This window comes from Bombina bombina, chromosome 5 (assembly GCF_027579735.1).
Source record: "Bombina bombina isolate aBomBom1 chromosome 5, aBomBom1.pri, whole genome shotgun sequence".
Classification (NCBI taxonomy): Eukaryota; Metazoa; Chordata; class Amphibia; order Anura; family Bombinatoridae; genus Bombina; species Bombina bombina.
The window spans coordinates 443,207,038-443,234,323 of NC_069503.1; the positions used below are offsets into that span (position 1 = coordinate 443,207,038).

General features: G+C 40.4%; 1 protein-coding gene across 1 annotated transcript in view; it reads left to right on the forward strand.

Annotated features, from left to right (window-relative positions):
* GRB10 (growth factor receptor bound protein 10) overlaps positions 1–27,286 on the forward strand; it is a 647,881-nt gene that overhangs the window by 392,434 nt on the left and 228,161 nt on the right. The window contains exon 6 of the mRNA XM_053714305.1: positions 4,559–4,633. Within this exon, the coding sequence (XP_053570280.1) occupies positions 4,559–4,633 (75 nt within the window). The remainder of the gene's footprint in view (positions 1–4,558; positions 4,634–27,286) is intronic.

Here is a 27,286-nt window from a genome sequence, read left to right on the forward strand (position 1 = left end):
ACAATGGGGCTGTTTGAGCTGAAAAAAAACCTAACACCTGCAAAAAAGCCGCGTTCAGCTCCTAACGCAGCCCCATTGTTTGCTATGGGGAAACACTTCCTACGTCTGCACCTAACACCGTAACATGTACCCCGAGTCTAAACACCCCTAACCTTACACTTATTAACCCCTAATCTGCCGTCCCCGCTATCGCTGACCCCTGCATATTATTATTAACCCCTAATCTGCCGCTCCGTAAACCGCCGCTACTTACATTATCCCTATGTACCCCTGATCTGCTGCCCTAACATCGCCAACCCCCTATATTATATTTATTAACCCCTAATCTGCCCCCCACAACGTCGCCTCCACCTGCCTACACTTATTAGCCCCTAATCTGCCGACCGGACCGCACCGCTATTATTATAAAGTTATTAACCCCTAATCCGCCTCACTAACCCTATCATAAATAGTATTAACCCCTAATCTGCCCTCCCTAACATCGCCGACACCTAACTTCAATTATTAACCCCTAATCTGCCGACTGCAGCTCACCGCTATTCTAATAAATGTATTAACCCCTAAAGCTAAGTCTAACCATAACACTAACACCCCCCTAAATTAAATATAATTTTAATCTAACGAAATTAATTAACTCTTATTAAATAAATTATTCCTATTTAAAGCTAAATACTTACCTGTAAAATAAATCCTAATATAGCTACAATATAAATTATATTTATATTATAGCTATTTTAGGATTAATATTTATTTTACAGGTAACTTTGTATTTATTTTAACCAGGTACAATAGCTATTAAATAGTTAAGAACTATTTAATAGCTAAAATAGTTAAAATAATTACAAATTTACCTGTAAAATAAATCCTAACCTAAGTTACAATTAAACCTAACACTACACTATCAATAAATAAATTAAATACAATTCCTACAAATAAATACAATTAAATAAACTAAGTTACAAAAAATAAAAAAATATTTACAAACATTAGAAATATATTACAACAATTTTAAACTAATTACACCTACTCTAAGCCCCCTAATAAAATAACAAAGACCCCCAAAATAAAAAAATGCCCTACCCTATTCTAAATTACTAAAGTTCAGAGCTCTTTTACCTTACCAGCCCTGAACAGGGCCCTTTGCGGGCATGCCCCAAGAAGTTAAGCTCTTTTGCCTGTAAAAAAAAAACATACAATACCCCCCCCCCCAACATTACAACCCACCACCCGCATACCCCTAATCTAACCCAAACCCCCCTTAAATAAACCTAACACTAAGCCCCTGAAGATCTCCCTACCTTGAGTCGTCTTCACCCAGCCGAGCCAAATTCTTCATCCAAACGGAGCAAGAAGAGGTCCTCCATCCGGTAGAAGTCTTCATCCAAGCAGTGCAGAAGAGGTCTTCCATCCGATTGAAGTCTTCATCCAAGCGGGATCTTCTATAGTCATCCATCCGGAGCGGAGCGCAGCATCCTGAAGACCTCCGACGCGGAACATCCATCCTGGCCGACGACTGAACGACGAATGACGGTTCCTTTAAATGACGTCATCCAAGATGGCGTCCCTCGAATTCCGATTGGCTGATAGGATTCTATCAGCCAATCGGAATTAAGGTAGGAATATTCTGATTGGCTGATGGAATCAGCCAATCAGAATCAAGTTCAATCCGATTGGCTGATCCAATCAGCCAATCGGATTGAACTTGATTCTGATTGGCTGATTCCATCAGCCAATCAGAATATTCCTACCTTAATTCCGATTGGCTGATAGAATCCTATCAGCCAATCGGAATTCAAGGGACGCCATCTTGGATGACGTCATTTAAAGGAACCGTCATTCTTCAGTTGGACGTTGCCGGATGAAGATGGGTCCGCGGTGGAGGTCTTCAGGATGGAGCCGGTCCTCATCGGATGAAGATAGAAGATGCCGCTTGGAAGAAGATGGTTGCCGGTCCGGATCTACTCTTCCCGGATAGGATGAAGACTTTGGACCCTCTTCTGGACTTCTTCAGCCATCGGATGATGGATGTCTAGCCCCCTCTTGGGTTGGATGAAGATATCGGAGCCAGGACGGATCGGTGTGATACCCGGTGAGGTGAAGACAAGGTAGGAAGATCTTCAGGGGCTTAGTGTTAGGTTTATTTAAGGGGGGTTTGGGTTAGATTAGGGGTATGTGGGTGGTGGGTTGTAATGTTGGGGGGGTGGTATTGTATGTTTTTCTTTCATGTAATTAGCAAGAGTCCATGAGCTAGTGACGTATGGGATATACATTCCTACCAGGAGGGGCAAAGTTTCCCAAACCTCAAAATGCCTATAAATACACCCCTCACCACACCCACAAATCAGTTTATAAGTTTTAAACTTTGTTTGGGTGTGGATTATTTTCAGCGGAATTGGCTGTCTTTATTTTATCCCTCCCTCTCTAGTGACTCTTGCGTGGAAGATCCACATCTTGGGTAGTCATTATCCCATACGTCACTAGCTCATGGACTCTTGCTAATTACATGAAAGAAAACATAATTTATGTAAGAACTTACCTGATAAATTCATTTCTTTCATATTAGCAAGAGTCCATGAGGCCCACCCTTTTTTGTGGTGGTTATGATTTTTTTGTATAAAGCACAATTATTCCAATTCCTTATATTTATGCTTCGCACTTTTTTCTTATCACCCCACTTCTTGGCTATTTGTTAAACTGATTTGTGGGTGTGGTGAGGGGTGTATTTATAGGCATTTTGAGGTTTGGGAAACTTTGCCCCTTCTGGTAGGAATGTATATCCCATACGTCACTAGCTCATGGACTCTTGCTAATATGAAAGAAATTAATTTATCAGGTAAGTTCTTACATAAATTATGTTTTTTTTTTACAGGCAAAAGAGCTGAATTCTTTGGGGCATGCCCCGCAAAGGGCCCTGTTCAGGGCTGGTAAGGTAAAAGAGCTTTGAACTTTAGTAATTTAGAATAGGGTAGGGCATTTTTTATTTTGGGGGGCTTTGTTATTTTATTAGGGGGCTTAGAGTAGGTGTAATTAGTTTAAAATTGTTGTAAGATTTTTCTTATGTTTGTAAATATTTTTTTATTTTTTGTAACTTAGTTCTTTTTTATTTTTTGTACTTTAGTTAGTTTATTTCATTGTAGTTATTTTTAGGTATTGTATTTAATTAATGTATTGATAGTGTAGTGTTAGGTTTAATTGTAGGTAATTGTAGGTATTTTATTTAATTAATTTAATGATAGTATAGTGTTAGGTTTAATTGTAACTTAGGTTAGGATTTATTTTACAGGTAAGTATTTAGCTTTAAATAGGAATAATTTATTTAATAAGAGTTAATTTATTTCGTTAGATTTAAATTATATTTAAGTTAAGGGGGTGTTAGGGTTAGACTTAGCTTTAGGGGTTAATACATTTATTAGAATAGCGGTGAGCTCCAGTCGGCAGATTAGGGGTTAATGTTTGAAGTTAGGTGTCGGCGATGTTAGGGAGGGCAGATTAGGGGTTAATACTATTTATTATAGGGTTAGTGAGGCGGATTAGGGGTTAATAACTTTATTATGATAGCGGTGCGGTCCGCTCGGCAGATTAGGGGTTAATAAGTGTAGGCAGGTGGAGGCGACGTTGTGGGGGGCAGATTAGGGGTTAATAAATATAATATAGGGGTCGGCGGTGTTAGGGGCAGCAGATTAGGGGTACATAGCTATAATGTAGGTGACGGCTCTTTGCGGTCAGCAGATTAGGGGTTAATTATTGTAGGTAGCTGGCTGCGACGTTGTGGGGGGCAGGTTAGGGGTTAATAAATATAATATAGGGGTCGGCGGTGTTAGGGGCAGCAGATTAGGGGTACATAAGTATAACGTAGGTGGCGGTCGGCAGATTAGGGGTTAAAAAATGTAATCAAGTGGCGGCGATGTGGGGGGACCTCGGTTTAGGGGTACATAGGTAGTTTATGGGTGTTAGTGTACTTTAGAGTACAGTAGTTAAGAACTTTATGAACCGGCGTTAGCCCAGAAAGCTCTTAACTACTGACTTTTTTCTGCGGCTGGAGTTTTGTCGTTAGATTTCTAACGCTCACTTCAGCCACGACTCTAAATACCGGAGTTAGAAAAATCCCATTGAAAAGATAGGATACGCAATTGACGTAAGGGGATCTGTGGTATGGAAAAGTCGCAGCTGAAAAGTGAGCGTTAGACCCTTTTTTGAGTGACTCCAAATACCGGAGGTAGCCTAAAACCAGCGTTAGGAGCCTCTAACGCTGGTTTTCACGGCTACCGCCAAACTCCAAATCTAGGCCTTAGATTTTTTTTCTTTTCTTTAGAAACATCCATTATTGTAAATATATATATATGAATTTTTAAATGCATTGAGTACTATCTGACTTTAAGAATATATTTTTGAATGCATTTCTCTTTAACTAAAATGCTAAAAATATAATCATCTTTAATATTGTTACCATTAGCAATTAAAATGGTCTTTCTCTCAAAGCATGTCTTTTTTGTATATTTGTGGCCAGAGATTTAATCCATTGCATCTAGTTTTGAGTGTTCCTTTATTTATGTTTCAGAACTTCTTTCCAGAACAGATGGTGACTTGGTGTCAACAATCAAATGGCAGCATTCCTCAGTCCCAATTATTGCAGGTACTAGAACTTCTCTTTTAACTATCCATTATATCCTCTGACTAAATCAAATCGCATGTAGACTGCTGGCACCTCAGTATGAGAGGATCTTATTTATTTAACCCAATGATCAAGAAAAGCCCTAGCTATTTCCAGTGGATCTGCTTTTATATTTGCACCCAGTGCAAACGTTACCATCCAGGACACTGCTGAACATGTACTGTTGCTTACCAGCAGGACACTGCTGAACATGTACTGTTGCTTACCAGCAGGACACCGCTGAACATGTACTGTTGCTTACCAGCAGGACACTGCTGAACATGTACTGTTGCTTACCAGCAGGACACTGCTGAACATGTACTGTTGCTTACCAGCAGGACACTGCTGAACATGTACTGTTGCTTACCAGCAGGACACCGCTGAACGTGTACTGTTGCTTACCAGCAGGACACTGCTGAACATGTACTGTTGCTTACCAGCAGGACACTGCTGAACGTGTACTGTTGCTTACCAGCAGGACACTGCTGAACGTGTACTGTTGCTTACCAGCAGGACACTGCTGAACGTGTACTGTTGCTTACCAGCAGGACACTGCTGAACGTGTACTGTTGCTTACCAGCAGGACACTGCTGAACGTGTACTGTTGCTTACCAGCAGGACACTGCTGAACGTGTACTGTTGCTTGCCAGCAGGACACTGCTGAACGTGTACTGTTGCTTGCCAGCAGGACACTGCTGAACGTGTACTGTTGCTTGCCTGCAGGAAACTGCTGAACGTGTACTGTTGCTTACCAGCAGGACACTGCTGAACGTGTACTGTTGCTTACCAGCAGGACACTGCTGAACGTGTACTGTTGCTTACCAGCAGGACACTGCTGAACGTGTACTGTTGCTTACCAGCAGGACACTGCTGAACGTGTACTGTTGCTTACCAGCAGGACACTGCTGAACGTGTACTGTTGCTTACCAGCAGGACACTGCTGAACGTGTACTGTTGCTTACCAGCAGGACACTGCTGAACGTGTACTGTTGCTTGCCTGCAGGACACTGCTGAACGTGTACTGTTGCTTGCCTGCAGGACACTGCTGAACGTGTACTGTTGCTTACCAGCAGGAAACTGCTGAACGTGTACTGTTGCTTACCAGCAGGAAACTGCTGAACGTGTACTGTTGCTTACCAGCAGGAAACTGCTGAACGTGTACTGTTGCTTACCAGTAGGAAACTGCTGAACGTGTACTGTTGCTTACATTCTTGTGTGTTTTGTTTTCTTACATATGGGTACATTTTTTAATTTTTGTTTTATTATTTTTTTTAATCTAATTTTTATTGAAGTTCAGTGTAAGGCATACAAATACATATCACTATAAAAATACAAAAAAGATAATGTGTTGCAAAATCTACAGCCAATATTAATTGTAAACAGATTATAGAAATCTATACCTGTCACTTGCCCATATAACTGCATACCTTCTAACTAGTATATGAGGCCACTTATGGACCTCCTAGTGCTATGGAAGATGTTAATTTACAGAAGGTAGTCTCTAGTAAGAGAAGACCAGTCTTGGGTTTCAGATGGTGTACCTCTTTTTATTCTTCTTTAGTAAGTAAATGCTTAAGCCTCCTTTAAAGTGACAGTCTACACCAGAATGTTTATTGTTTTAAAAGATAGATAATCCCTTTATTACCCATTCCCTAGTTTGGCATAACCAACACAGTTATAGTAATATATGTTTTATCTCTGTGATTACCTTGTATCTAAGCATCTGCAAACTGCCCCCTTATTTCAGTTCTTCTGACACTTGCATTTTAGCCAATCAGTGCTGACTCCTAGGTATACTATAATAAGACTTCTGTTTCATTATAATTCTGTCTCCCCCGTTTTGTATTATCTAAAACTGACTCCTAGGTAACTCCACGTGCAAGAGCACAATGTGATGTATATGACATACATGAACTAACGTCCTATAGTGTCGAAAAACTGTCAAAATGCATTCATATAAGAGGCGGCCTTCAAGGTCTAAGAAATTAGCATATGAGCCTATGTAGGTTTAGCTTTCAACAAAGAATTAGCAAGAAAACAAAGCAAAATTGGTGATAAAAGTAAATTGGAAAGTTGTTTAAAATGACATGCCCTATCTGAATCATGAAAGTTTATTTTGGACTAGACTGTCCCTTTATTACAAGAAGCCAATTTTGGGCTCCAAAGTGCTATAGCATAGCTGGTAGCAGGAATGAAACTGTAATATAGAGCCACTTTTTAAACCTCCAAGAAAAAACATGGCCAATTTTGGACCACTTGAACAAAGAGTAATGGATAATAGGAGGAATGTATTCATGAACAAGTAAGCTATATAATTACCAATATTGGAGTTACAAAATGGTACATAGTTAAGACTAAAAGCAACAATGAAATAGACCCTCCCTTGTCAAACTAGTAAACACGCTAGGGCGAGTTAAAATAACTATATGAGCAGCATTATACACTGTGTGCAGAATTATTAGGCAAATTAGTATTTTGACCACATCATCCTCTTTATGCATGTTGTCTTACTCCAAGCTGTATAGGCTCGAAAGCCTACTACCAATTAAGCATATTAGGTGATGGTCTAATGACATCAACACCCTATATCAGGTGTGCATAATTATTAGGCAACTTCCTTTCCTTTGGCAAAATGGGTCAAAAGAAGGACTTGACAGGCTCAGAAAAGTCAAAAATAGTGAGAGATCTTGCAGAGGGATGCAGCACTCTTAAAATTGCAAAGCTTCTGAAGCGTGATCATCGAACAATCAAGCGTTTCATTCAAAATAGTCAACAGGGTCGCAAAAAGCGTGTGGAAAAACCAAGGCGCAAAATAACTGCCCATGAACTGAGAAAAGTCAAGCGTGCAGCTGCCAAGATGCCACTTGCCACCAGTTTGGCCATATTTCAGAGCTGCAACATCACTGGAGTGCCCAAAAGCACAAGGTGTGCAATACTCAGAGACATGGCCAAGGTAAGAAAGGCTGAAAGACGACCACCACTGAACAAGACACACAAGCTGAAACGTCAAGACTGATTTTTCTAAGGTTTTATGGACTGATGAAATGAGAGTGAGTCTTGATGGGCCAGGTGGATGGGCCCGTGGCTGGATTGGTAAAGGGCAGAGAGCTCTAGTCCAACTCAGACGCCAGCAAGGTGGAGGTGGAGTACTGGTTTGGGCTGGTATCATCAAAGATGAGCTTGTGGGGCCTTTTCAGGTTGAGGATGGAGTCAAGCTCAACTCCCAGTCCTATTGCCAGTTTCTGGAAGACACCTTCTTCAAGCAGTGGTACAGGAAGAAGTCTGCATCCTTCAAGAAAAACATGATTTTCATACAGGACAATGCTCCATCACATCCAAGTACTCCACAGCATGGCTGGCAAGAAAGGGTATAAAAGAAGAAAATCTAATGACATGGCCTCCTTGTTCACCTGATCTGAACCCCATTGAGAACTTGTGGTCCATCATCAAATGTGAGAATTACAAGGAGGGAAAACAGTACACCTCTCTGAACAGTGTCTGGGAGGCTGTGGTTGCTGCTGTACGCAATGTTGATGGTGAACAGATCAAAACACTGACAGAATCCATGGATGGCAGGCTTTTGAGTGTCCTTGCAAAGAAAGGTGGCTATATTGGTCACTGATTTGTTTTTGTTTTGTTTTTGAATGTCAGAAATGTATATTTGTGAATGTTGAGATGTTATATTGGTTTCACTGGTAAAAATAAATAATTGAAATGAGTATATATTTGTTTTTTGTTAAGTTGCCTAATAATTATGCACAGTAATAGTCACCTGCACACACAGATATCCCCCTAAAATAGCTATTACTAAAAACAAACTAAAAACTACTTCCAAAACTATTCAGCTTTGATATTAATGAGTTTTTTGGGTTCATTGAGAACATGGTTGTTGTTCAATAATAAAATTAATCCTCAAAAATACAACTTGCCTAATAATTCTGCACTCCCTGTATAGTGAAATCGAACACTGATACCCGCTTTTTGGTTATAAAGTATTATGGTGTTAGGACAAAGGGTATTCTGGAGTTAAGATATATGGAGAGTTGGGGCTGCTAGGAATCTTCCAAAGAAGGTAAAGTGCTGGTCATCATAGCCTTAGATGTAAATTAAAGTAGCTGCTCTGTCATATTAGTTATGCTTTACAAGTGTGGTACCAAGCTAAGATTAAGTGCAGTTGTAAATAGGAATATTTATTTAAGAATAAACTAAGTCATAAACATTATCTTATAGCATAAAACTGAGGCTAACCATTGGATTCTGTATGGCAACCTGTGGGAAAGGAATGATAAGAATACCAGGCATACAACTTATAACATTAACAAAGGAAACCTATTTAACTTAGAATGCTTAAAGGGACACTGAACCCAATTTTTTTCTTTTGTGATTCAGATAGGGCAGCAATTTTAAGCAACTTTCTAATTTTACTCCTATTATCAATTTTTCTTTGTTCTCTTGCATTCTTTATTTGAAAAAGAAGGCATCTAAGCTATTTTTTTGGTTTAGCACCATGGAAAGCACTTTTTTATTGGTGGATGAATGTATCCACCAATCAGCAAGAACAACTTAGTGTGTTCACCAAAAATGGGCCGGCATCTAAACTTACATTCTTGCTTTTCAAATAAAGATACCAAGAGAATGAAGAACATTTGATAATAAGAGTAAATTAGAGCATGCAATTTTAAGCATCTTTCTATCTGAATCAAGAAAGAAGAATTTTGGGTTCAGTGTCCCTTTTTAAAGTAAGCACTGAAGAAGAAAAAATGAATATCATGTCATGGGTCACTTCTCTAGGTATTCAGGGCTACGCTAACAGAATTAAATGCTAAGCTTAGAAAGGGCTATTGAATAGATAAAAAAAACTTACTACTGTAAAACAGTGTTTTAGAGGTAACAATTGTAAGTAATAGTCTAAACATGTTGCGTAAATTACTAGGCTGTAAATAAGAAAGCTTAGTTCAATACTATTTAAAATAGCTTATGTATTATTTTAAAGTCCAAAGACTTAAAGGGACAGTAAACACCAGAATTTTTGTTGTTTAAAACGGTAGATAATCCCTTTATTACCCATTCCCCAATTTTGCATAACCAACACAGTTATAATAATATTCTTTTTACCTCTGTGATTACCTTGTATGTATGCCTCTGCAAACTGCCCCTTTATATCAGTTTTCTTTCATGTAATTAGCAAGAGTCCATGAGCTAGTGACGTATGGGATATACATTCCTACCAGGAGGGGCAAAGTTTCCCAAACCTCAAAATGCCTATAAATACACCACTCACCACACCCACAAATCAGTTTTTACAAACTTTGCCTCCCATGGAGGTGGTGAAGTAAGTTTGTGCTAGATTCTTCGTTGATATGCGCTTCGCAGCAGGCTGGAGCCCGGTTTTCCTCTGTGTGCAGTGAATGTCAGAGGGATGTGAAGAGTATTGCCTATTTGAATTCAATGATCTCCTTCTACGGGGTCTATTTCATAGGTTCTCGGTTATCGGTCGTAGAGATTCATCTCTTACCTCCCTTTTCAGATCGACAATATACTCTTATATATACCATTACCTCTACTGATTCTCGTTTCAGTACTGGTTTGGCTTTCTACTACATGTAGATGAGTCTCCTGGGGTAAGTAAGTCTTATTTTTGTGACACTCTAAGCTATGGTTGGGCACTTTTATATAAAGTTCTAAATATATGTGTTTAAACATTTATTTGCCTTGATTCAGGATGTTCAACATTCCTTATTTCAGACAGTCAGTTTCATTATTTGGGATAATGCATTTGAATAATCAATTTTTCTTACCTTAAAATTTGACTTTTTTTTTCCTGTGGGCTGTTAGGCTCGCGGGGGCTGAAAATGCTTCATTTTATTGCGTCATTCTTGGCGCAGACTTTTTTGGCGCAAAAAAAATTTCTTTGTCATTTCCGGCGTCATACCTGTCGCCGGAAGTTGCGTCATTTTATTGACGTTTTTGCGCCAAAAATGTCGGCGTCACCGGATGTGGCGTCATTTTTGGCGCTTAAAGCATTTAGGCGCCAAATAATGTGGGCGTCTTTTTTGGCGCTAAAAAATCTGGGCGTCATTATTGTCGGCACATTATTTAAGTCTCATTGTTTATTTGCTTCTGCTTGCTAGAAGCTTGTTCATTGGCATTTTTTCCCATTCCTGAAACTGTCATTTAAGGAATTTGATCAATTTTGCTTTATATGTTGTTTTCTCCAACATAGGTGTGTCCGGTCCACGGCGTCATCCTTACTTGTGGGATATTCTCTTCCCCAACAGGAAATGGCAAAGAGCCCAGCAAAGCTGGTCACATGATCCCTCCTAGGCTCCGCCTACCCCAGTCATTCTCTTTGCCGTTGTACAGGCAACATCTCCACGGAGATGGCTTAGAGTTTTTTAGTGTTTAACTGTAGTTTTTCATTATTCAATCAAGAGTTTGTTATTTTCAAATAGTGCTGGTACGTACTATTTACTCAGAAACAGAAAAGAGATGAAGAATTCTGTTTGTATGAGGAAAATGATTTTAGCAACCGTAACTAAAATCCATGGCTGTTCCACACAGGACTGTTGAGAGCAATTAACTTCAGTTGGGGGAACAGTTTGCAGTCCCTTGCTGCTTGAGGTATGACACATTCTAACAAGACGATGTAATGCTGGAAGCTGTCATTTTCCCTATGGGATCCGGTAAGCCATGTTTATTACGATTGTAAATAAGGGCTTCACAAGGGCTTATTTAAACTGTAGACTTTTTCTGGGCTAAATCGATTGATTATTAACACATATTTAGCCTTGAGGAATCATTTTATCTGGGTATTTTGATATAATAATATCGGCAGGCACTGTTTTAGACACCTTATTCTTTAGGGGCTTTCCCAAAGCATAGGCAGAGTCTCATTTTCGCGCCGGTGTTGCGCACTTGTTTTTGAGAGGCATGGCATGCAGTCGCATGTGAGAGGAGCTCTGATACTTATAAAAGACTTCTGAAGGCGTCATTTGGTATCGTATTCCCCTTTGGGTTTGGTTGGGTCTCAGCAAAGCAGATACCAGGGACTGTAAAGGGGTTTAAAGCTTAAAACGGCTCCGGTTCCGTTATTTTAAGGGTTAAAGCTTCCAAAATTGGTGTGCAATATTTTCAAGGCTTTAAGACGCTGTGGTGAAAATTTGGTGAATTTTGAACAATTCCTTCATGTTTTTTCGCAATTGCAGTAATAAAGTGTGTTCAGTTTAAAATTTAAAGTGACAGTAACGGTTTTATTTTAAAACGTTTTTTGTACTTTCTGATCAAGTTTATGCCTGTTTAACATGTCTGAACTACCAGATAGACTGTGTTCTGAATGTGGGGAAGCCAGAATTCCTATTCATTTAAATAAATGTGATTTATGTGATAATGACAATGATGCCCAAGATGATTCCTCAAGTGAGGGGAGTAAGCATGGTACTGCATCATTCCCTCCTTCGTCTACACGAGTCTTGCCCACTCAGGAGGCCCCTAGTACATCTAGCGCGCCAATACTCCTTACTATGCAACAATTAACGGCTGTAATGGATAATTCTGTCAAAAACATTTTAGCCAAAATGAACCCTTGTCAGCGTAAGCGTGGCTGCTCTGTTTTAGTTACTGAAGAGCATGACGACGCTGATATTAATATCTCTGAAGGGCCCCTAACCCAATCTGAGGGGGCCAGGGAGGTTTTGTCTGAGGGAGAAATTACTGATTTAGGGAACATTTCTCAGCAGGCTGAATCTGATGTGATTACATTTAAATTTAAATTGGAACATCTCCGCATTTTGCTTAAGGAGGTATTATCCACTCTGGATGATTGTGAAAATTTAGTCATCCCAGAGAAACTATGTAAAATGGACAAGTTCCTAGAGGTGCCGGGGCTCCCAGAAGCTTTTCCTATACCCAAGCGGGTGGCGGACATTGTTAATAAAGAATGGGAAAGGCCCGGTATTCCTTTCGTCCCTCCCCCCATATTTAAAAAATTGTTTCCTATGGTCGACCCCAGAAAGGACTTATGGCAGTCAGTCCCCAAGGTCGAGGGAGCGGTTTCTACTTTAAACAAACGCACCACTATTCCCATAGAGGATAGTTGTGCTTTCAAAGATCCTATGGATAAAAAATTAGAAGGTTTGCTTAAAAAGATGTTTGTTCAGCAGGGTTACCTTCTACAACCCATTTCATGCATTGTCCCTGTCACTACTGCCGCATATTTCTGGTTTGATGAACTGCTTAAGGTGCTCGATAGTGACTCTCCTCCTTATGAGGAGATTATGGACAGAATCAATGCTCTCAAATTGGCTAATTCTTTCACTCTAGACGCCTCTTTGCAATTGGCTAAGTTAGCGGCTAAGAACTCTGGGTTTGCTATTGTGGCGCGCAGAGCGCTTTGGTTGAAATCTTGGTCGGCTGATGCGTCTTCCAAGAACAAGCTACTAAACATTCCTTTCAAGGGGAAAACGTTGTTTGGTCCTGACTTGAAGGAGATTATCTCTGATATCACTGGGGGTAAGGGCCACGCCCTTCCTCAGGATCGGCCTTTCAAGGCAAAAAATAGACCTAATTTTCGTCCCTTTCGTAAAAACGGACCAGCCCAAGGTGCTACGTCCTCTAAGCAAGAGGGTAATTCTTCTCAGGCCAAGCCAGCTTGGAGACCAATGCAAGGCTGGAACAAGGGAAAGCAGGCCAAAAAACCTGCCACTGCTACCAAGACTGCATGAAATATTGGCCCCCGATCCGGGACCGGATCTGGTGGGGGGCAGACTCTCTCTCTTCGCTCAGGCTTGGGCAAGAGATGTTCTGGATCCTTGGGCGCTAGAAATAGTCTCCCAGGGTTATCTTCTGGAATTCAAGGGACTTCCCCCAAGGGGGAGGTTCCACAGGTCGCAGTTGTCTTCAGACCACATAAAAAGACAGGCGTTCTTACATTGTGTAGAAGACCTGTTAAAAATGGGAGTGATTCATCCTGTTCCTTTAAGAGAACAAGGGATGGGGTTCTACTCCAATCTGTTCATAGTTCCCAAAAAAGAGGGAACGTTCAGACCAATCCTAGATCTCAAGATCTTAAACAAATTTCTCAAGGTCCCATCGTTCAAGATGGAAACCATTCGAACTATCCTCCCTTCCATCCAGGAAGGTCAATTCATGACCACGGTGGATTTAAAGGATGCGTATCTACATATTCCTATCCACAAGGAACATCATCGGTTCCTAAGGTTTGCATTCCTGGACAAACATTACCAGTTCGTGGCGCTTCCTTTCGGATTAGCCACTGCTCCAAGGATTTTCACAAAGGTACTAGGGTCCCTTCTAGCGGTGCTAAGACCAAGGGGCATTGCAGTAGTACCTTACCTGGACGACATTCTGATTCAAGCGTCGTCCCTTCCTCAAGCAAAGGCTCACACGGACATTGTCCTGGCCTTTCTCAGATCTCACGGCTGGAAAGTGAACGTGGAAAAGAGTTCTCTATCCCCGTCAACAAGGGTTCCCTTCTTGGGAACAATTATAGACTCCTTAGAAATGAGGATCTTTCTAACAGAGGCCAGAAAAACAAAGCTTCTGGACTCTTGTCGGATACTTCATTCCGTTCCTCTTCCTTCCATAGCTCAGTGCATGGAAGTGATCGGGTTGATGGTGGCGGCGATGGACATAGTTCCTTTTGCGCGCATTCATCTAAGACCATTACAACTGTGCATGCTCAGTCAGTGGAATGGGGACTATACAGACTTGTCTCCGAAGATACAAGTAAATCAGAGAACCAGAGACTCACTCCGTTGGTGGCTGTCCCTGGACAATCTGTCTCAAGGGATGATGTTCCACAGACCAGAGTGGGTCATTGTCACGACCGACGCCAGTCTGATAGGCTGGGGCGCGGTCTGGGGATCCCTGAAAGCTCAGGGTCTTTGGTCTCGGGAAGAATCTCTTCTACCGATAAATATTCTGGAACTGAGAGCGATATTCAATGCTCTCCAGGCCTGGCCCCAGCTTGCGAGGACCAGGTTCATACGGTTTCAATCAGACAACATGACGACTGTTGCGTACATCAACCATCAGGGGGGAACAAGGAGTTCCCTAGCGATGGAAGAAGTAACCAAAATTATTCTTTGGGCGGAGTCTCACTCCTGCCACCTGTCTGCTATCCACATCCCAGGAGTGGAAAATTGGGAAGCGGATTTTCTGAGTCGGCAGACATTGCATCCGGGGGAGTGGGAACTCCATCCGGAAATCTTTACCCAAGTCACTCACCTGTGGGGCATTCCAGACATGGATCTGATGGCCTCTCGTCAGAACTTCAAAGTTCCTTGCTACGGGGCCAGATCCAGGGATCCCAAGGCGGCTCTAGTGGATGCACTAGTAGCACCTTGGACCTTCAAACTAGCTTATGTGTTCCCGCCATTTCCTCTCATCCCCAGGCTGATAGCCAGGATCAAGCAGGAGAGGGCGTCGGTGATCTTGATAGCTCCTGCGTGGCCACGCAGGACTTGGTATGCAGATCTGGTGAATATGTCATCGGCTCCACCTTGGAAGCTACCTTTGAGACGAGACCTTCTTGTTCAGGGTCCGTTCGAACATCCGAATCTGGTTTCACTCCAGCTGACTGCTTGGAGATTGAACGCTTGATTTTATCGAAGCGAGGATTCTCAGATTCTGTTATCGATACTCTTGTTCAGGCCAGAAAGCCTGTGACTAGAAAGATTTACCACAAAATTTGGAAAAAATATATCTGTTGGTGTGAATCTAAAGGATTCCCTTGGGACAAGGTTAAGATTCCTAGGATTCTATCCTTCCTTCAAGAAGGATTGGAAAAAGGATTATCTGCAAGTTCCCTGAAGGGACAGATTTCTGCCTTGTAGGTATTACTTCACAAAAAGCTGGCAGCTGTGCCAGATGTTCAAGCCTTTGTTCAGGCTCTGGTTAGAATCAAGCCTGTTTACAAACCTTTGACTCCTCCTTGGAGTCTCAATTTAGTTCTTTCAGTTCTTCAGGGGGTTCTGTTTGAACCCTTACATTCCGTTGATATTAAGTTATTATCTTGGAAAGTTTTGTTTTTAGTTGCGATTTCTTCTGCTAGAAGAGTCTCAGAATTATCTGCTCTGCAGTGTTCTCCTCCTTATCTGGTGTTCCATGCAGATAAGGTGGTTTTACGTACTAAACCTGGTTTTCTTCCAAAAGTTGTTTCTAACAAAAACATTAACCAGGAGATTATCGTACCTTCTCTGTGTCCAAAACCAGTTTCAAAGAAGGAACGTTTGTTGCACAATTTGGATGTTGTTCGCGCTCTAAAATTCTATTTAGATGCTACAAAGGATTTTAGACAAACATCTTCCTTGTTTGTTGTTTATTCAGGTAAAAGGAGAGGTCAAAAAGCAACTTCTACCTCTCTCTCTTTTTGGATTAAAAGCATCATCAGATTGGCTTACGAGACTGCCGGACGGCAGCCTCCCGAAAGAATCACAGCTCATTCCACTAGGGCTGTGGCTTCCACATGGGCCTTCAAGAACGAGGCTTCTGTTGATCAGATATGTAGGGCAGCGACTTGGTCTTCACTGCACACTTTTACCAAATTTTACAAGTTTGATACTTTTGCTTCTTCTGAGGCTATTTTTGGGAGAAAGGTTTTGCAAGCCGTGGTGCCTTCCATTTAGGTGACCTGATTTGCTCCCTCCCTTCATCCGTGTCCTAAAGCTTTGGTATTGGTTCCCACAAGTAAGGATGACGCCGTGGACCGGACACACCTATGTTGGAGAAAACAGAATTTATGTTTACCTGATAAATTTCTTTCTCCAACGGTGTGTCCGGTCCACGGCCCGCCCTGGTTTTTTTAATCAGGTCTGATATTTTATTTTCTTTAACTACAGTCACCACGGTACCATATGGTTTCTCCTATGCAAATATTCCTCCTTAACGTCGGTCGAATGACTGGGGTAGGCGGAGCCTAGGAGGGATCATGTGACCAGCTTTGCTGGGCTCTTTGCCATTTCCTGTTGGGGAAGAGAATATCCCACAAGTAAGGATGACGCCGTGGACCGGACACACCGTTGGAGAAAGAAATTTATCAGGTAAACATAAATTCTGTTTTTTCTATTACATATTGCAAGATGTCTCAGATTGACCCTGAATCAGAAGATACTTCTGGAAAATTGCTGCCTGATGCTGGATCTACCAAAGATAAGTGTATTTGTTGTAAACTTATGGTAACTGTTCCTCCGGCTGTTGTTTGTAATGAATGTCATGACAAACTTGTTAATGCAGATAAGATTTCCTTTAGTAATGTTCCATTACCTGTTGCATCGACATCTAATATTCAGGGTGTTCCTGTTAACATAAGAGATTTTGTTTCTAAATCTATTAAGAAGGCTATGTCTGTTATTCCTCCTTCTAGTAAACGTAAAAAGTTTTTTAAAACTTCTCATTTTTCAGATGAATTTTTAAATGAACATCATCATTCTGATTCTGATAATGATTTTTCTGGTTCAGAGGATTCTGTTTCAGAGGTTGATACTGATAAATCTTCATATTTATTTAAAATGGAATTTATTCGTTCTTTGCTTAAAGAAGTCTTAATTGCTTTAGAAATAGAGGAATTTGGTTTTTAAACCTCCTGTAGTTATTCCAGAGGTTTTTCCCGTCCCTGATGCTATTTCTGAAGTTATTTCTAGGGAATGGAATAATTTGGGTAATTCATTTACTCCTTCTAAACTGTTTAAGCAATTATATCCTGTGCCATCTGACAGATTAGAGTTTTGGGACAAAATCCCTAAGGTTGATGGGGCTATCTCCACTCTTGCTAAACGTACTACTATTCCTACGGTAGATAGTACTTCCTTTAAAGGATTACTTTCTGTTATAATTTTTAAGCTAAACAACTAACATATTAAAGTTAATAAACATTAATTAAAACCTACTGACCTATATTTTCTCCAAAAAGAAGTTTCATAACGTTCTAAAAGTTATATCTTTTATTCGCCGATGATGTCACGTTATCCTGCCCACTATTTTCAGCACTGCTTGTTCAAAATACTTAAAGCAATAACTTTGTGTTTAAAGCGCCATTTTGAAACCTAGGTATTGTAAGCGGATTGGTACAGAGCAAAGGATACCCATGGAGTGGGTTTGGAAAACAATTAAATTTGCAGACAAGATTTCTGATATACGGTAGAGATATGTTAATGAAATGCTATTGATAAAAAGCGTATTTGGGGTAGTTAGTTAGTAACAGGCATAGAAAATATTTACTTACAGTGTCCCTTTAAGGATCCTTTAGATAGGAAAATTGAATCCTTTCTAAGAAAAGCTTACTTATGTTCAGGTAATCTTCTTAGACCTGCTATATCTTTGGCGGATGTTGCTGCAGCTTCAACTTTCTGGTTGGAAGCTTTAGCACAACAAGTAACAGATCATAATACTCATAGCATTATTAATCTTCTTCAACATGCTAATAACTTTATTTGTGATGCCATCTTTGATATCATTAGGGTTGATGTCAGGTATATGTCTTTAGCTATTTTAGCTAGAAGAGCTTTATGGCTTAAAACTTGGAATGCTGATATGTCTTCTAAGTCAACTTTGCTTTCCCTTTCTTTCCAAGGTAATAAATTGTTTGGTTCACAGTTGGATTCTATTATTTCAACTGTTACTGGGGGGAAAGGAACTTTTTTACCACAGGATAAAAAATCTAAAGGTAAATTTAGGTCTGCTAATCGTTTTTGTTCCTTTCGTCACAATAAGGAACAAAAACCTGATCCTTCCCCTACAGGAGCAGTATCAGTTTGGAAACCATCTCCAGTCTGGAATAAATCCAAGCCTTTTAGGAAGCCAAAGCCAGCTCCCAAGTCCACATGAAGGTGCGGCCCTCATTCCAGCCCAGCTGGTAGGGGGCAGATTACGTTTTTTCAAAGAAATTTGGATCAATTCGATTCACAATCTTTGGATTCAGAATATTGTTTCACAAGGGTACAGAATAGGCTTCAAGATAAGGCCTCCTGCAAGAAGATTTTTTCTTTCCTGTGTCCCAATAAATCCAGTGAAGGCTCAAGCATTTCTGAAATGTGTTTCAGATCTAGAGTTGGCTGGAGTAATTGTGCCAGTTCCAGTTTTGTAACAGGGGCTGGGGTTTTACTCAAATCTCTTCATTGTACCAAAGAAGGAGAATTCCTTCAGACCAGTTCTGGATTTAAAAATATTGAATCGTTATGTAAGGATACCAACATTCAAAATGGTAACTATATGGACTATTCTGCCTTTTGTTCAGCAAGGGCATTATATGTCCACAATAGATTTACAAGATGCATATCTGCATATTCCGATTCATCCAGATCACTATCAGTTTCTGAGATTCTCTTTTCTAGACAAGCATTACCAGTTTGTGGCTCTGCCGTTTGGCCTAGCAACAGCTCCAAGGATTTTTACAAAGGTTCTCGGTGCCCTTCTATCTGTAATCAGAGAACAGGGTATTGTGGTATTTCCTTATTTGGACGATATCTTGGTACTTGCTCAGTCTTCACATTTAGCAGAATCTCATACGAATCGACTTGTATCGTTTCTTCGAGAACATGGTTGGAGGATCAATTTACCAAAGAGTTCGTTGATACCTCAGACAAGGGTAACCTTTTTAGGTTTCCAGATAGATTCAGTGTCCATGACTCTGTCACTAATGGACAAGAGACGTCTAAAATTGGTTTCAGCTCGTCGAAACCTTCAGTCTCAATCATTCCCTTCGGTAGCCTTATGCATGGAAATTCTAGGTCTTATGACTGCTGCATCGGACGCGATCCCCTTTGCTCGTTTTCACATGCGACCTCTTCAGCTCTGTATGCTGAACCAGTGGTGCAGGGATTATACAAAGATATCACAATTCATATCTTTAAAACCGATTGTACGACACTCTCTAACGTGGTGGACCGACCATCATCGTTTAGTTCAGGGGGCTTCTTTTGTTCTAACGACCTGGACTGTGATCTCAACAGATGCAAGTCTGACAGGTTGGGGAGCTGTATGGGGGTCTCTGACAGCACAAGGGGTTTGGGAATCTCAGGAGGCGAGATTACCAATCAACATTTTGGAACTCCGTGCAATTTTCAGAGCTCTTCAGTCATGGCCTCTTCTAAAGAGAGAGTCGTTCATTTGTTTTCAGACGGACAATGTCACAACCGTGGCATATGTCAATCATCAAGGAGGGACTCACAGTCCTCTGGCTATGAAAGAAGTATCTTGAATACTGGTATGGGCGGAATCCAGCTCCTGTCTAATTGCTGTGGTTCATATCCCAGGTATAGACAATTGGGAAGCGGATTATCTCAGTCGCCAAACCTTACATCCGGGCGAATGGTCTCTTCACCCAAAGGTATTTCTTCAGATTGTTCAAATATGGGGACTTCCAGAAATAGATCTGATGGCTTCTCATCTAAACAAGAAGCTTCCCAGGTATCTGTCCAGATCCAGGGATCCTCAGGCGGAAGCAGTGGATGCATTGTCACTTCCTTGGAAGTATCATCCTGCCTATATCTTTCCGCCTCTAGTTCTTCTTCCAAGAGTGATTTCCAAGATTCTAAAGGAGCGTTTATTTGTTCTGCTGGTGGCTCCAGCATGGCCTCACAGGTTTTGGTATGCGGATCTTGTTCGGATGGCTACTTGCCAACCGTGGACTCTTCCGTTAAGACCAGACCTTCTATCGCAAGGTCCTTTTTTCCATCAGGATCTCAAATCCTTAAATTTGAAGGTATGGAGATTGAACGCTTGATTCTCAGTCATAGAGGTTTCTCTGACTCCGTCATTAATACTATGTTACAGGCTCGTAAATCTGTGTCTAGGAAGATATATTATCGAGTATGGAAGACTTACATTTCTTGGTGTTCTTCTCATCATTTTTCTTGGCATTCTTTTAGAATTCCTAGAATTTTACAGTTTCTTCAGGATGGTTTGGATAAAGGTTTGTCTGCAAGTTCCTTGAAAGGACAAATCTCTGCTCTTTCTGTTCTTTTTCACAGAAAGATTGCTAATCTTCCTGATATTCATTGTTTTGTACAGGCTTTGGTTCGTATAAAACCTGTCATTAAGTCAATTTCTCCTCCTTGGAGTTTGAATTTGGTTCTGGGGGCTCTTCAAGCTCCTCCGTTTGAACCTATGCATTCGCTGGATGTTAAATTACTTTCTTGGAAAGTTTTGTTTCTTTTGGCCATCTCTTCTGCTAGAAGAGTTTCTGAATTATCTGCTCTTTCTTGTGAGTCTCCTTTTCTGATTTTTCATCAGGATAAGGCGGTTTTGCGAACTTCATTTAAATTTTTACCTAAGGTTGTGAATTCTAACAACATTAGTAGAGAAATTGTGGTTCCTTCGTTGTGTCCTAATCCTAAGAACTCTAAGGAAAGATCGTTGCATTCTTTGGATGTAGTTAGAGCTTTGAAATATTATGTTGAAGCTACTAAAGATTTCCGAAAGACTTCTAGTCTATTTGTTATCTTTTCTGGTTCTAGGAAAGGTCAAAAGGCTTCTGCCATTTCTTTGGCATCTTGGTTAAAATCCTTGATTCATCATGCTTATGTCGAGTCGGGTAGAACTCCGCCTCAAAGGATTACAGCTAATTCGACTAGGTCAGTCTCTACTTCCTGGGCATTTAGGAATGAAGCTTCGGTTGATCAGATTTGCAAAGCAGCAACTTGGTCTTCTTTGCATACTTTTACTAAATTCTACCATTTTGATGTGTTTTCTTCTTCTGAAGCAGTTTTTGGTAGAAAAGTACTTCAGGCAGCTGTTTCAGTTTGATTCTTCTGCTTATAATTTCAGTTTTTTTCATAATAAGATTTAAACTTTATTTTGGGGTGTGGATTATTTTTCAGCGTAATTGGCTGTCTTTATTTTATCCCTCCCTCTCTAGTGACTCTTGCGTGGAAGATCCACATCTTGGGTATTCATTATCCCATATGTCACTAGCTCATGGACTCTTGCTAATTACATGAAAGAAAACATAATTTATGTAAGAACTTACCTGATAAATTCATTTCTTTCATATTAGCAAGAGTCCATGAGGCCCACCCTTTTTTTGAGGTGGTTATGATTTTTTTGTATAAAGCACAATTTTTCCAATTCCTTATTTTATATGCTTTCGCACTTTTTTCTTATCACCCCACTTCTTGGCTATTTGTTAAACTGATTTGTGGGTGTGGTGAGGTGTGTATTTATAGGCATTTTGAGGTTTGGGAAACTTTGCCCCTCCTGGTAGGAATGTATATCCCATATGTCACTAGCTCATGTACTCTTGCTAATATGAAAGAAATGAATTTATCAGGTAAGTTCTTACATAAATTGTTTTTTTAAGACTTGCATTTTTAGCCAATCAGTGCTGACTCCTAGGAGCTTCACATGCCTGAGCTCAATGTTATCTATATGAAACACATGAACTAACGCCCTCTAGTGGTGAAAAACTGTCAAAATGCTTTCAGATTAGAGGCAGTCTTCAAGGTCTAAGAAATTAGCACATGAACCTCCTAGATTTAGCTTTCAACTAAGAATACTAAGAAAACAAAGCAAAATTGGTAATAAAAGTAAATTGGAAAGTTGTTTAAAATTACATGCCCTATTTAAATCATGAAAGATTTTTTTTTACTTTACTGTCCCTTTAATAACTTACAGGTAAGTGTTAGCATTGTAAGTGGGCAATCCATTAGGAAAAGGTTGAACAGCGATTCAAAACAGAAGAGGTAACTGATTTACCCACATTTGAGGCTAACATATACTGCGCTGTAACACAAAACGGGTTTAATAACTTAAATTAAGCAAGTACGCCGTTAAGCAGTAGCATGTTCTTCCAAACACGATTGGAAACTGTAGAAAGTTAAGCTTGACAGTTTTCTAGTGAGAGAACGGGGAGCGTAAGTGTACCCCTCCACAGTGAAACAGCATGACTCTCCTCACTCTCTGATCTCTCAGCCACAACTTTGTTATCCTGTCCTACAGGTTCCATAGGAGCAAGCTTGGAATTCATCAACAAACTGCTAAGGGTAGGTGGTGAGCGCTGGGGCCCCAACGCTCCACCTCTCCCACATTCTGCTGGGATAGGTTAAAGTTGGATAGGCTGCGGAGTGGAGTGGGCAGAGTTTCCTCGAGAGCAGCATAATGGCCATCAAGTAGGCAGCGCAGCAGCTCAAATATATACGGATATCCCTCTCCATATTAGCCTTTCTTTTGCATGATGTACCGATTCCACGGTTTCATCCTTACTTGTGGGATATTATCCTTCCTAACAGGAAGTGGCAAAGAGAGCACCCACAGCAGAGCTGTCTATATAGCTCCCTCCTTAACTCCACCCCCCAGTCATTCTCTTTGCCGGCTCTAAGCAGGAAGGGTAAAGTGAAAGAGGTGATAAAGTGTTAGTTTTTATTTGTCTTCTGGTACCGGTGTGTACTATTTAATCTGACAGGAGATAGATAGATGAAGATTTCTGCCTGGAGGATAATGATCTTAGCATTTGTAACTAAGGTCCACTGCTGTTCCCACAGAAGCTGAGGTGTACAGGAAAACTTCAGTGTGAGGAACGGTTTGTTGCTATACAGCAATGAGGTATGTTCAGTCATTTTTTCTGCAGAGACTGTGATAACTCGGAAAGGCGGACAGTATCCCCATTAGGGGAAGGGTAAGCAGTAATCCTAGTATGAAAGAGGCTTTACTAGCTTGCATAAAGGGCTAATCTTATGGGCACTCAGTTTGTATGATTTATTAGGCAAACGTTTGTGTGTTCTGGGAGTACTGTTTTTATTTCCTTTGGGACATCTGTTTTTGAGGGTACACTTGGCTTATTTGGTAGATTTGTGTGTAGACCCCAGCAACATCGAGTGAGAGGGGCGGGGCCTATTTTCGTGCCTCAGTTGCGCAGTTGTTTTACATAGACAAGCAGCAAGCTACAACAGGAGGGTCCTGGTGCACTTCTAGGGGCCTAATCGAAGCTTTATTATCACATTTTCGATCCTTGAGGGCAGGTAGGCACCACAGCAGAGCTGTGGCATGGTGCTGACAAGGGTTTTACTGTTTTTTTAACACTTTTCAATCCGGTTTTCTCATTTGAGGGTTAATTGCCTTAATACTTGTGGTGCAATCTTACTAAAGCTTGTTGTGTATACTGTAAAAATTTCGGAAAGTTTGGGGTAATTTTAAGCAGTTTTGCTGTTTGTGTATGCCTTTTTTTTCTCTTAAAGGCACAGTACCGTTTTTGAAAATTGTGTTTTCTCTTAAGTGTATCCAGTCCACGGATCATCCATTACTTATGGGATATTCTCCTTCCCAACAGGAAGTTGCAAGAGGATCACCCACAGCAGAGCTGCTATATAGCTCCTCCCCTCACTGCCATATCCAGTCATTCTCTTGCAACTCTCAACTAAGATGGAGGTCGTAAGAGGACTGTGGTGTTTTAGACTTAGTTTATTTCTTCAATCAAAAGTTTGTTATTTTTAAATGGTACCGGAGTGTACTGTTTATCTCAGGCAGTTTTTGGAAGAAGAATCTGCCTGCGTTTTCTATGATCTTAGCAGAAGTAACTAAGATCCTTTGCTGTTCTCACATATTCTGAGGAGTGAGGTAACTTCAGAGGGGAAATAGCGTGCAGGTTTTCCTGCAATAAGGTATGTGCAGTTAAAATATTTTTCTAGGGATGGAATTTGCTAGAAAATGCTGCTGATACCGAAGTAGTGTAAGTAAAGCCTTAAATGCAGTGATAGCGACTGGTATCAGGCTTATTAATAGAGATACATACTCTTATAAAAGTGTATTTTAAAACGTTTGCTGGCATGTTTAATCGTTTTTTATATATGTTTGGTGATAAAACTTATTGGGGCCTAGTTTTTTCCACATGGCTGGCTTGAATTTTGCCTAGAAACAGTTCCTGGAGGCTTTCCACTGTTGTAATATGAGTGGGAGGGGCCTTTTTTAGTGCTTTTCAGTGCAGCTAAAAATACTGACAGACATTCAGCTTCCCTCTGCATGATACAGGACATCTCTGAAGGGCTCAAAAGGCTTCAAAGTCGTGTTTGAGGAGGGTAACAATCACAGTAGACTGTGGCAGTTGTTGTGACTGTGTTTAAAAAAAACAAACCTTTTTGTCATTTATTATTCTGTTTTTGTTATTAAGGGTTTAATCATCCTTTTGCAAGTGGGTGCAATGCTCTGCTGACTTGTTACATACACTGTAAAAATTTCGTTAGTGTAACTGCCTTTTTTCACTGTTATTTCAAATTTGGACAAAATTTGTGTTTCTTAAAGGCGCAGTAACGTTTTTTTATATTGCTTGTAAACTTGTTTTAAGTGTTTTCCAAGCTTGCTAGTCTCATTGCTAGTCTGTTTAAACATGTCTGATACAGAGGAACCTACTTGTTCATTATGTTTGAAAGCCATGGTGGAGCCCCATAGGAGAATGTGTACTAAATGTATTGATTTCACCTTAAACAGTAAAGATCAGTCTTTATCTATAAAAGAATTATCACCAGAGGGTTCTGTCGAGGGGGAAGTTATGCCGACTAACTCTCCCCACGTGTCAGACCCTTCGCCTCCCGCTCAAGGGACGCACGCTAATATGGCGCCAATTACATCAGGGACGCCCATAGCGATTATCTTGCAGGACATGGCTGCAGTCATGAAAAATACCCTGTCAGAGGTATTATCTAGATTGCCTGAATTAAGAGGCAAGCGCGATAGCTCTGGGGTTAGGAGAGATACAGAGCACCCAAATGTTGTAAGAGCCATGTCTGATACTGCGTCACAGTATGCAGAACATGAGGACGGAGAGCTTCATTCTGTGGGTGACATCTCTGACTCGGGGAAACCTGATTCAGAGATTTCTAATTTTAAATTTAAGCTTGAGAACCTCCGTGTATTGCTTGGGGAGGTATTAGCTGCTCTGAATGACTGTAACACAGTTGCAATTCCAGAGAAATTGTGTAGGCTGGATAGATACTATGCGGTGCCGGTGTGTACTGACTTTTTTCCTATACCTAAAAGGCTTACAGAAATTATTAGCAAGGAGTGGGATAGACCCGGTGTGCCCTTTTCCCCACCTCCTATATTTAGAAAAATGTTTCCAATAGACGCCACTACACGGGACCTATGGCAGACGGTCCCTAAGGTGGAGGGAGCAGTTTCTACTTTAGCAAAGCGTACCACTATCCCGGTTGAGGACAGTTGTGCTTTCTTTCATGTAATTAGCAAGAGTCCATGAGCTAGTGACGTATGGGATATACATTCCTACCAGGAGGGGCAAAGTTTCCCAAACCTCAAAATGCCTATAAATACACCCCTCACCACACCCACAAATCAGTTTTACAAACTTTGCCTCCTGTGGAGGTGGTGAAGTAAGTTTGTGCTAGATTCTACGTTGATATGCGCTCCGCAGCAGGTTGGAGCCTGGTTTTCCTCTCAGCGTGCAGTGAATGTCAGAGGGATGTGAAGAGAGTATTGCCTATTTGAATTCAATGATCTCCTTCTATGGGGTCTATTTCATAGGTTCTCTGTTATCGGTCGTAGAGATTCATCTCTTACCTCCCTTTTCAGATCGACGATATACTCTTATATATACCATTACCTCTACTGATTCTCGTTTCAGTACTAGTTTGGCTTTCTACTACATGTAGATGAGTGTCCTGGGGTAAGTAAGTCTTATTTTCTGTGACACTCTAAGCTATGGTTGGGCACTTCTATATAAAGTTCTAAATATGTGTTTAAACATTTATTTGCCTTGATTCAGGATGTTCAACGTTCCTTATTTTCAGACAGTCAGTTTCATATTTGGGATAATGCATATGAATAATTCAATTTTTTCTTACCTTAAAATTTGACTTTTTTCCTGTGGGCTGTTAGGCTCGCGGGGGCTGAAAATGCTTCATTTTATTGCGTCATTCTTGGCGTGGACTTTCTTGGCGCAAAAATTTTCTTGTCATTTCCGGCGTCATACGTGTCGCCGGAAGTTGCGTCATTTTTTGACGTTTTTGCGCCAAAAAATGTCGGCGTTACCGGATGTGGGCGGCTTTTTTGGCGCTAAAAAATTAGAGCGTCATTGTTGTCTCCACAATATTTAAGTCTCATTATTTATTGCTTCTGGTTGCTAGAAGCTTGTTCATTGGCATTTTTTTTCCCATTCCTGAAACTGTCATTTAAGGAATTTGATCAATTTTGCTTTATATGTTGTTTTTTCTATTACATATTGCAAGATGTCTCTGAATCAGAAGCCACTTCTGGAAAAACGCTTAACTGAGTTTCAGTTCTACCAAAGCTAAGTTCATTTATTTTAAATGTTATAAATGTTTATCTTTAGCTATGGTTTGTAATAAGTTAATGTTATACTTTTACATGCGGAATCCATTAGTATTTATGCTTTATATATTTTCTTTTCTTACAAGAAATATTTAGAAGACTTATAAAAAATATTTTTCTAATTCTATGTTAAAGGCTTTGTCTGACTTCGTGCCTTCTAATAAAATTTTTAGGTCTTTTTCACTTTTTTAATTATTGAAGTTTCAAATGACCAACAACATACTGATTTATCCTTCTCTGATGATGTTTTTTTCTCTTTCAGAAATTTTCTTCATCAGATATTGACACTAACAAATCTACTTTTTTATTATTTTTCTATTATTAAAGTACATTTGTTCTTTGTTG